This window comes from Suillus discolor (assembly GCF_016758755.1).
Source record: "Suillus discolor strain FC423 chromosome Unknown F5147scaffold_10, whole genome shotgun sequence".
Classification (NCBI taxonomy): Eukaryota; Fungi; Basidiomycota; class Agaricomycetes; order Boletales; family Suillaceae; genus Suillus; species Suillus discolor.
The window spans coordinates 765,249-776,300 of record NW_024541257.1 but is presented as its reverse complement, the minus strand read 5'-3'; the positions used below and the strand labels follow the sequence as shown (position 1 = coordinate 776,300).

Below are 11,052 nucleotides of genomic sequence, written 5' to 3'. Positions count from 1 at the left end.
ATCGTCCATCACAAGCAACTCGGACAGGGCGATGCCTGAAAGTCTAAATAAGTAAGGGTGACGGGTTGACGCCTGATTATAAATAGGTGAGAGTGATGGGGTGATGCCTTAAAGTCTAAATCAGCAAGGGTGACGGGATGATGCATCCAGAAGCAACTCGGACAGGGTGACGGGGTGACGCCTGGATAAGCAAAGGTGACGGGGTGACGCCTATGGATCTAAATGAGGGTGATGGGGTGACGCCTGGCGCCTATGGGTCTAAATAAGGGAGGGTGACGGGGTGACGCCTGGCGCCTATGGGTCTAAATAAGGGAGGGTGATGGGGTGACGCATGGCGCCTATGGATCTAAATAAGGGAGGGTGACGGGGTGACGCCTGGATAAGGGAGGGTGACGCCTATGGATCTAAATAAGGGAGGGTGATGCCCAAGATACTGGATAAGCGAGGGTGACGGGGTGACGCCTATAGATCTAAATAAGGGAGGGTGACGGGGTGACGCCTATGGGTCTAAATAAGCGAGGGTGACGGGGTGATGCTTGTAGCACCAAGGACAGTGCCAAGAGGACATATTGGCGGATGGGAAAAGAAGCGAGGGTGACGGACAGCCACTTACGACACCTCATGGGAAAAAGAAGGGGTGACGCTGACAGCGCCAAGGGCAAAAAATGGCGGATGGGAAAAAAAAAGGTGGGGTGACGGACAGCCACTTACGTGATGGACTTCCATTTGCAGCTGGGGTGACGGGGTGACGTTTACAGGGGTGCGCCCGTCGGACCAAATAGATAGGATGTCAACCAGCAGGGGCGCAAGGCTCTCAAGCACGACCAACAGAAACACACCAGTCAACTGGTGGGAGGGGAGAATTTTCTTACGAAGTTACCTGTTGCTGCTGCGGATTTTACTTTGGTCGTCCTCCCACTTCGCGCCAGTCATAAAATCAGCTAGAAACCCTGTGACTTGATTGTCTCTTACACATAGCTCGCTCCGTCCCATGTACAGGCACACAAAATTGATATATTTCTACGCGTGATCGAAGCGAGCATGAAGTTGTACCAGCCTAAGTGTACCAGTGTGATGACCCACCCGCTCCCACATAGAATATCCGAACGGCATAGGAGATCGAATACCAACAGGGTCAGAGTGCAAAAACGATAAGTACTGAATGACGATATACCATAATCATGCATGGATGACTGTGTGAGATCAAGTGCAATTAGTCGTAGTATACATGATCATTGAAACTACAGTTGTGAAATAGATCAAGGATATCCAAATGCTCCATCTACCCCGCGACAGACTCATCCTGCATATTCAACACGTAACGCCGAACTCTACCAAACCCCCACCAATCATCTCGTACAGTCCAAGCCTCGCTCCATGAAAGACACTGAATAAACCACATGATAAGACATCACACCGTGACATTCACAAATGACATGTCAGAAAATGGAATATCAACCAGGCCGCTTGAGCCGCGTGGATGTTGGCTTGTCTGCCAGAGATGGATGTGCATGCGCGCGGCAACAGTCGCAAGGATCAGGAACTGGAAACTGCACATGGGTGTACATTTCGAGTGTGATTAGTAGGAATACGCAGTAGAATGCAGAGGTGCATACCTATTCAAAACGGTCCGGTAGGTGTCCTGTGGCGCAGAAAATTAACGGCGCATCATAGAACACCTTTAGAATATTCACGCACCTGGAGGAGCAGCGATGTGAAGACGTTCGTTACCGAGAATACTTCAGGAAACAGGATGACCATGTATGAGCACAGAAAAAGGCCCGGACAAGCGTTAACTCACGGAAAGCGCAAGCATAATAGAATATGTTATGGTTCACCAGGACAACGTACAGACGATTTGGGTTTCTCCGCCAGCTCTGTATGGCAGGGATGAGCGTGAGTATCATCAGCCCTGCGGAGAATGTCTCTCACCGCGTGTTTGTACACATATATGCTCATAGTCACCCAGTCCGAACACAGGAAAGAGAAGAAATGGGATAGAAATCCGGTCACTGGTTGAACTCTGGTAGCACCCTGTGATGCCAGGGATCGGGCTAGTCGCATCTGTGAAAGTGAACAGCATGTTTCAGTTATCATGGAACACCAGAGGGAAGGTGAGAGTGCGTACATGCTGCGGAGACGGTAGTGTCGACGATAATGCTGACGGATGCTGCGAGAAACGGCTGGATGATGGATCTACCACTAGCTTGTGTATGGTGAGTGGATTGGGAACTCACAAAAAATATACCCAGGACGGTTGCGAGCAAGTGTCTGTTTCTGTTCCAGAGCGCATATGTTCTGAGGATGAAAAACCCTGGATAAATCGGATCAGCAACATGCATATCTTAGGGAGGAGGAAGAGACACATTCGGAGAAAACGGCTAATATCATGTCAAACCCTGTGAGTGAAAGTGGGCTGCCCTCAGCAAGGCTGTACATAGATGAATGTACAATGCACGTACCTGAGCTAATATTGACCAACATCCTGCATTTCTGGCGAAGTCATGGAGTAAGTCGTCCGTTCTCATTTTGAACTCTCCACCCTATCACATACACTTTGGTTCTCATCCGGGGTAAAGCTCACTGAAAAACAAGTGTCGATTAATTAACCAAGGCGATGTGTGCTGGAGCGGAACGCACTATACAGATCTGTGATGAGAATGATAAAGGGAAGGTACTTATCTTGTAACAATATACAAGCCTTTCATCTTGCTCCAGTGCGATCGAAGTAAAAACGTCCACTTTGTATATCATATTGTGTATCAAATCCAAGTCGTATCATGGAAGAAATGTATTACCTCTTCATGAAGTGAACATGCATACTAATCATATTAGGTCTGGATAAGCGAGTTTGACAGCGGACATCCGGGATAGATGAGAATTGAAGCCTACCCAGAATGTAGCCCGTCGACACTGAGCTACATCAGGACAAATAATATGGCGTTCGAACAGTAGTACGCACTATATATGTACTGGTGTACATGACTTGTCAGTTATGATTCATCCTCGTATCGACAAGGAGACATACCGTGGTGGACTGCAAACTCCTTGCTGCTGCGACATCGTCTGTCGAATGGCCCAAAAAACGTCTTTCACACACAACATGGGTCTTCTTAGCTATTGAGCTGTAAGCGCATCAGGATGGCAGTGTAGATACCGGGGACCATTGAGTTAGTTCGAGTTTAAATTTAGTTTACTGCGGCCATGATGAAGCGTTTTATCGTTCACCGGCGACCGCATCCACCGGCCGAAGAGCGACTTGATAAAAGATACAGTTGCAGGGCCTATCGACGCCCGAGGCCTGAGGCAGTAGTATCCCTATATAATACTCACCTAATAATCATGATCGCAGGCATAAGACGGTGGATTTTAACGAATGAGTAGTTATAATATATTCGCTCCAAATACAAATGATGTACATGTATCCGGTGGATATGCACCGATTGGCTTGATTGTATCATACTTATACGAAAACGCAGGATAGTCCAGGTATTGAGCCCATATAAAAAAGTCCAGATGAACAACTATGCATCAGTATACCACATATATCCAAATATCAAAGAGCGTCGGTAGAGATGTGCGTGAGATGAAATGAGATGAGATAGAAAGCAGCAATAAAGTCCACATCCATATCCGTCAACGAATGTCGACATCAACAGTATCAGGATGCTCGTGTGATGTCGAAAATCGCCATGACGGAGTGACGACTTCAGTACTCGGACTCAAGGATGACGAGTTCCTGTCAACGCTGTCGCTCCGAGATAGGTTATGGTGTAAACCAGTGATAATTTGGCTCCCGCGTGCAACGGTGCCAACGCCTGCCATACCTACACCAGCCTCCGCAACGTCGCTATCACTGCTCTGCGAGCCGCTTCTTCGACGATGCCGGTTTGTGAGCAAGGGAACAGATGTGCTTTCCGGCACGTCAGTGATTTCATCCGACGTCCGTCGATGGTTCGTGGTCAAAAAATCGAGGGAAGTGGGAGTATCGGGTAAGGGCGCATCAGTGCCTACAATCGTATCTCGATTGGCAGCATAAGGATCCCAAGGATCGCTCAGGTCGAATATCGACGGAGGCGAGTGATCGTATTTGACGTTCCATTCTCCAAACTCGTCGACTGGATCCATCTCAACACGGGTCCTGTTTGAGTCGAAAGTATACTGGGACACTTTCTGTTTCCTCGTAGTGTATGCAAGCGTCCTGAGAGTACTAACAGCAGCATCATCGCTGGACTGCGAATTGCGCCTCGTAAGTTGGTACTCGCCTTCGCCTTTCTTCCCTCCATCTGTGTCAACCATCCCCTGTTTCTTCCACTGCCGCCGCGTCATGAACCATTTCAACCCGAAAAGTGTGACGCATAGTGCGAAGAAGCCAATCAGGCCAATAAGAACTTCGAGGCCTACTGACATCTTTGGTTCGCTTGAAAAAGTGGCCTGTGATGGTGGTGCGCCGCCAAGTGGCTGATTGAGGACGCGCACGTTGTTAAACTCATCAAGCGCTTGAGTTATGTTCGTGAGTCCCATAAGTCCGAGTGTTGGTCGGATTCCAGCGTAAATAGATATGTTAAAGGGTGGGGGTTCGTACGCAAGCACGGTGTAGACGTTGCGCATGAAAGGAACGCCGAGGACCATGTCCCCGATGTCAGAATTAGCAGTAAGTTGTGAGTCATCAGCCTGTATAAGGCCGATGCAGTACTGTGAGTTGTGCTGCCCAGACGGCTCGCTGGTGAGGTCGAGTGGGTGGATGGGTAGCTCGGGTTGGCCGTTGAGAGTAATGGTCATGTTGAGTGGTGTCGTACAAGGGACATAGTCTAACAGACAGTCAGCTTGGCAATTACGAACTGAGGTGAATAAGATACAAACAATTGCCATCCGAGGCTGGGCTTATGCCCAGTGCGCCATATATTCCGTTTGCGATAGACGATGTCGTGACGATAAATGGCACCCCAGAGTCGAGCAGTGCAGTGGGGAAGGCAGCACCGGTAACAGACTCGGTAAGTACTACAGGACGTGCCTGACCATTTACGTAAACCGTAATGGCTCGAACATTCGTTTTCCAGAATAATATGCCAACGCCCTGGCTCACAAGCGTCGAATACTGGATTTTCGAAGGATCTGGAACCACAGACGAAGGATGCATACCAATTCCAAGAAGTGATGGAATTGCATTCGAACCAGGACGGGCAAAAGTGAGGGAGAAGAACGGTTGTGAGGGAGCTGTGGAGGCGGGTGTCATGGAAAACAGATTTGAAGAAAACGATGCGCCATCTGGGTTGTTGTCCGTAGTCGGGGGAATTGTTTGCTCGATGATCGAATCAAGAGGAAGAGCGAGACCAAGGATACCGTCAAAATCTAAGCTGAGGGGCTCGTTGGATACCGTATTAGCAGCAGCTGTAAAGGTTGATCAGGATAATGTAACAGAAAGTTACAGAAAACAAACCCAGCGCCTGACTCTCCACACTGTATGTTCCAAGCTGGACTGTATCCCATACTACGGGCCCGCTAACGGTTCCGGAGAGATAAGCGATGGTAAAACTAGCGCCACTTGGCGTTGAGGAGGTCGGATCGTAGAGGCGACCATCTGTAGATGAACATGATGCAGTGGAGCACGATTTTGATGCAATCCACTTCATTTTTGGAATTAAAAAGGCTATGTAGCCAAGGAAGGCACGACTCACAAGATCCGATGAGCCTGTGTCAATCTGAAGGGAAAGGTTTTGCTGAGCTGCGCCTACTGACACGGGCACGGTATAGGCACTAAATTTAAGCGGTGAGTTTGGAGAAAAACGAAATCAGAAGGTAAAAATTTTAACCGCTGGAAAGGCAGGGTCTCCGGGACGGATAGAACAATTCAAAGTTCGTATAGATAATTCGAATACTCACACTGAATCGTAGCTGGTGGTCACCATCTCAAGTTCTAACACCACACCACCAGCACCACCTGTACCCTCGTCTCGAGCACGTTGCTTGCCTTCAGCCTTAGATGATATACGGGCGCTTTTGAGTAAGGTCATCGTTCACTAAGAGAGACAGCGGTCTGAAAGGTCAGGGGTTATGGGGAGCCAGAACTGCAAAACATAGTGGACTTGCAAAGAGGGTGGGGAAAAAGGAGGGTCTGGATGAGATTTTGAACGTCTAGATGAAAGGCTAAAGCCAATGAGGACATGCAAGCTTGGTAGTACCAGTAGATGCGCTTGATAGTCGTCCTTAACTGAAAGGTAGGATTAAGACAGTACGAAAGGGAATGGATGAGACCGGGGAATAGCTAGTGGGGATAACAGAACGAGGTAAAGAACGAGGCGATGATGCCAGATTTCAGGACGCTGACACCTGTACATAAAAAGTTCCGTCAATAGGTAATATGTCAGAAAAGACGCCCAAAACTCAGGTCGAACATACCGCAAGCAAAACCAAACTTGCCAAGATTGGGATTGTGTTAAGACAGTGTCGAGAGGGTATCCTCGGGCGCGCTCACCATCCCATTCCCGCCCGACGCGTTCGGGCTCGGCAGCGTTGCAGTTTGCAACGACCCTGCATGATCTCTTTTAGGCACTTTATTCGCACACTTCACATTCTAAACAGGCGGAAACGCGAGCATGACGTCTTCATCCACACTCACCACGGCTCCGACTCTGTTAGGTACTACCGGAGGATTGAACTGGTACGAACGGAAGACCTTCACGCGCTTTCCCTACTTCCCGTGAGGAATCGAACAATCTGTGGACGACCCACGACGAGAAACTTGCTATCAAACCCGGCCGTAGCCTTCGTGTAGCGATGTGGAACGTTGAAGAAGACGACGGGTGACTGGGAGTGACAGCTGAAGTAAAGCATGATGCATGGTGCATGATGTCTAGAGCAGGAATTAAGCCGCGAAGGAGTCAACGATCGGCGACTCTCAATGTCAAAAACAGAGTACTATAGTAGCAGCCGCTGTCAGCCTGTCTTCACTCCGCATCATCTTCAACCTTGTATCCTTTGAATTCGTTTAAATGTATACTAATAATCGCTGTAGCAGCTTGAATAGATTTCTTATACCACTGGCAAGTACAGATGCTGGTGTAGCCGCTACCCAACGCAGCATTAGAAGTGCACGCTGTGCTCCACATGCTTCCATCGTTATCGCGATATGTCCTATTTCGACATAAAGTTAAGGCGGATCCAGACTTAAAGCTGTACCTGAACGGCATTTGTCGAGAGTTGCCCGAATGGAGCAGACAAATACATAGAGTTCAATCATGATGCATGATGATTGATCCCCGCACATGTTTAAACTTACGGAGCGCTAAAAATGCTGCAGATGTCACCATGCGCTACTTGCTGATTGATTACGGAGGACAGTGCAACCCTTTTATTGAGTAGACTGCAATGTCTGCCGTTGGCTTGGTGCGGTAAGTTTATGAACACAGCAATGCGTTTACAGCATGCCATCATATCAAAATTGTCGCCTAGCTGAGAAGTCGGTTTCTGGTAATTTGCAACTAAAGCTGCTCCACACCTCGAAGCGAAGTCAGGGATGGTAACTTACCAGCTATTGGTTCAGGAAGCCACACGCACCACTATATCAGATGAGGATACAATTGTTATACAAACAGCTCCCCACCAATCCGCAAAGTCGATAAGGACATCGCAACGTTGTCAAAGTGTCCTGTTTAAAATAGAGCAGTCGGAGATTACAAGGTGCGCTTACATTCGATGGGTACCATATATGTCCCGCTTTCCACGATTCTATATTAGAAATTTGCACAAAAAACGACTGACTCATGGCGGTACCACAGGAACGACTCGGAGAAGAGTTGATGATAGATCTTCAACACGTTGAGAGCAGGGGCTGGGCTATGAGTTAAAAAAGGATCGGTTTGTGACATACGCACACATGATAATCATGACACTGTGTTCAGTCAAAGTCTCATCGATAAGACTTCAACTGAGTACAGTTCTTATCGCTGTGGTAGTAGCCCCGTTGATCAAGAGCTTGCCACGTCAACAGACCGTTAGGGGGGCAAGTACATCCTGAAGCTACGTACTTGTTAGTTTGATTCTATAGCTAAAGGCTTTTCGATAGCGATAAAGTTGCTCACCAGCTTGACAAATTGATAATTGATTTCTTGAGTCGTGAATTGTCTATATACCGAAAAATTAGAAATGACCGTCCCGACTCCCGTCCGTCGACCATTCGTTAGATCTGTCGAACCCTAATTTGGTGATTTGGAAGCCCTCCAAAATCCCGGAACGGATTTGTGCCAACCTGTGAGCTCTGAGCGCTAGCATTGGTAGCACATTTCAACGTGATTATGGTCTGTTGGTCGATGGGGACAGAGGACGAGACAAAGCGGACATACAAAGCGGACGGACGGGACGGACAGGCCGGACAGAATATACTTGAGACAATTCGGAATTTCCCGTTCTGAGTCTTGACTATCCTCAATCATCAGGGTTAGGTTTCTTCACCTGGGTCGACCTGCTATAAAGCATGGCTACAAGATACACTGCTAGGGCAAGCGCTTCGACTTCTCGCCGTGGTCAATTTTCCTCTGGAACAAACCGTAATTCTAAATCACGACCTACACATTGTCCGTGGGTTTCAACTTTTTGAATGCAGTATACGTGCTCAGTGCGTGATCTCCAAAGTCATATCCCTGCCCATCGTAAGTACCGATCTTTCGATAATAAAAAATTCACGCCAACGTAGAATTAGGGACACCACGTGCAATTGCAGGAATCAGTAAAGTCGTTCACGGATGGCTTGCTTAATTGTAAGCCTGCGCTCCCTGGCGTTGATCGCGGTATTGTTATCGCACCTCGTCGCCTTCATCTGACGTTAGGAGTTATGACTCTTGAAAATTTACCGGGACGAACTCTAGAAGATGCACAAGCACTGTTGTCCACATTGAGAACTCGCGTCATGGAATTATTGAACGGACATAGTCTCTCCATCCCTCTTACAGAGATGAACATCATGAACCCCGATCGCGGTAATGCAGACCATGCGCATGTACTCTGGATGGGCCCTTCATTGGACACAGAAGACGCGCAACGCCTCAAATCTGTCAGCGGTGCGCCGATGCTCGTCCCATGCTAATTATATTCGCATATCAATACTGTAGCAGAATTTGTGAACAAGGCATTTAGTGACGCCGGATTTATTCAGGATCGTCGTCCTCTCAAGGTTCGTATCTCTTATTTCCAGATTAATGTGACTTAGTGGCCAACGCGGAATTAGCTGCATTGCACAATTCTCAACACTTCATATCGCAAACCACATCGACAGCCGTTCTCCTATAATGCAATTCTGATGTCGCCGTTTATTCGCGAGTTTGTTCGTACACCGCTAGAATCACATAATTTTCGGGACCCCGTAAAAGTGGAGTTTGGTACTTGGAGTGTTGATGAGATACAGATATGCAAGATGGGAAGTTACGGACCCGAAGGCGAATACGTGAGTTGCGGGTGCTGTTCGTTGGCGTCATAGGTTCGATGTATGACATATGGTGTCCAAATTGTTTTATACTTACAGCCGAGGCTTGGCTGGACTGCGTCACTACGGCATGACAGATACTTTGAGTACCCGTGGCTGTAATGCTGTGGCTTGCGACGAGGAAGGGCTTACTAGAAAGGAAGTTAGGTCTCACGCACAGGCCTACACCTGTGGCACAGCCCATTGTGTGGCCATTGAAAGAGCGATTAAAAGACCGACTTGTATCATCGTGCGACTCTTGTCTCGCTGAACACCATCATCCCCAAGGAGCGCCCGTACATCCACGCAATCCTACTTTCTACGTTCGAATAATGGCTGAAATCAGGAGGAAGCTTGTTATCGTTGGTGATGGTGCTTGTGGAAAGGTACGCCCCTTAATGTGCACGCGAAACAACACAAGGAACGAGCTCATATCATTAACAGACGTGTTTGTTGATAGTTTTCTCTAAAGGAACATTCCCTGAGGTATTTTCCATCAGTATCGTCAGCCGCGTGTTTGTCTAATTATTTGCTTGATTTGTGCGCTCATAGGTCTATGTTCCGACCGTCTTCGAGAACTATGTAGCAGATGTGGAGGTTGATGGAAAGCACGTCGAGCTTGCGCTATGGGATACGGCAGGGCAAGAAGATTATGACCGTCTCCGACCTCTCAGTTACCCAGACACCCATGTCATTCTTATCTGCTTTGCTGTTGACTCACCAGATTCTCTGGACAATGTGCAAGAAAAGGTACGTCTGGCCAATGAGCAATGCCTCATTCGGTCCTGACGGCATCTCCCGAAACCAGTGGATTTCTGAGGTGATGCATTTCTGCGCCGGTCTTCCCATCATTCTTGTTGGCTGCAAGAACGACCTCAGACGTGACCGACGAGTGATTGACGAGCTCAAGAAGACGAGCCAGAGACCTGTAACTCCTGAGGAGGTACGTTTTTGTTTCCTTTCTCACAGGTTTCTTTGGATGATGTGTCGACCTTTTCAGGGTATGGCCGTAGCGAACAAGATTGGCGCGAGGCACTATCTCGAGTGCTCGGCCAGAACGGGCGAGGGCGTTCGCGAAGTCTTCCAATATGCTACAAGGGCTGCACTTCTTAGCCGGCCCAAGAATAGCAAGAAACACCACTGCGTGGTTGTGTAGACTATCTTGTCTTACTTTCCACCTCGCCGCACCCCGCCGCTTCTCTGACTACACCCTTGCCCCTGTCAAGAGTCCATACCCTTCACGACTAGTTGTTATTAGCAATCTTCATGATCTGTCCTTTCTCTCGCTCTATTTTTGCGTGACCGGACACGTGTGCGGCCTTGTCAGTATTTGACTCTGCATTGATGTCTCTTTGCTTTTCAGTTTTGAATGAAATCAAGTAGGATTGCATGGACCTTTGGTAGTAGGTTCTATATCCACGCTTCTGCTTCTTATTCCGCTTCGAGTTTGAGTCGCATGTTTACAACGGTCCTTTGTCTCCGATGTTCCAGGAGTGCGAAAGCGCCAAGGTGAACCTTGAAGGTATTGTGAATCATACGTCGGGCTTTCCCTTGATGAGGTCTTTGCTCTCTAGACGACGTCAAGGAGGCCCAGT

The 11,052-nt window shown here is 48.2% G+C and overlaps 4 protein-coding genes across 4 annotated transcripts; 2 read left to right on the top strand and 2 right to left on the bottom strand.

Moving 5' to 3' along the window:
- Positions 1 to 1,169: 1,169 nt before the first annotated feature.
- F5147DRAFT_679325 (uncharacterized protein) lies at positions 1,170 to 2,700 on the bottom strand. Its single transcript, XM_041436251.1, is given in 10 exon segments — positions 1,170 to 1,320; positions 1,340 to 1,642; positions 1,699 to 1,739; positions 1,802 to 1,912; positions 1,966 to 2,064; positions 2,129 to 2,183; positions 2,238 to 2,314; positions 2,367 to 2,399; positions 2,463 to 2,484; positions 2,641 to 2,700. The coding sequence occupies 8 exon segments, from the start codon at positions 2,482 to 2,484 to the stop codon at positions 1,580 to 1,582; spliced, it is 501 nt and encodes a 166-aa protein (XP_041296491.1). The 5' UTR covers positions 2,641 to 2,700; the 3' UTR covers positions 1,170 to 1,320; positions 1,340 to 1,579.
- A 667-nt stretch (positions 2,701 to 3,367) lies between these two features.
- F5147DRAFT_679312 (aspartic peptidase domain-containing protein) lies at positions 3,368 to 6,490 on the bottom strand. The gene is made up of 7 exons (XM_041436250.1): positions 6,400 to 6,490; positions 6,091 to 6,330; positions 5,884 to 6,037; positions 5,679 to 5,757; positions 5,441 to 5,627; positions 4,864 to 5,391; positions 3,368 to 4,811 (listed from the first exon to the last, which is right to left on the bottom strand). The coding sequence occupies exons 3-7, from the start codon at positions 6,012 to 6,014 to the stop codon at positions 3,637 to 3,639; spliced, it is 2,100 nt and encodes a 699-aa protein (XP_041296490.1). The 5' UTR covers positions 6,015 to 6,037; positions 6,091 to 6,330; positions 6,400 to 6,490; the 3' UTR covers positions 3,368 to 3,636.
- Positions 6,491 to 8,415: 1,925 nt separating this feature from the next.
- Positions 8,416 to 9,710, top strand: F5147DRAFT_679303 (kinase A anchor protein). Its single transcript, XM_041436249.1, has 5 exons — positions 8,416 to 8,573; positions 8,632 to 8,648; positions 8,699 to 9,056; positions 9,111 to 9,169; positions 9,224 to 9,710. Exons 1-5 carry the CDS (start codon positions 8,474 to 8,476, stop codon positions 9,470 to 9,472), a joined length of 783 nt encoding a protein of 260 aa, XP_041296489.1. The 5' UTR covers positions 8,416 to 8,473; the 3' UTR covers positions 9,473 to 9,710.
- Positions 9,711 to 11,052, top strand: F5147DRAFT_679300 (P-loop containing nucleoside triphosphate hydrolase protein). The gene is made up of 5 exons (XM_041436248.1): positions 9,711 to 9,843; positions 9,902 to 9,943; positions 10,010 to 10,207; positions 10,266 to 10,400; positions 10,458 to 11,052. Exons 1-5 carry the CDS (start codon positions 9,790 to 9,792, stop codon positions 10,611 to 10,613), a joined length of 585 nt encoding a protein of 194 aa, XP_041296488.1. The 5' UTR covers positions 9,711 to 9,789; the 3' UTR covers positions 10,614 to 11,052.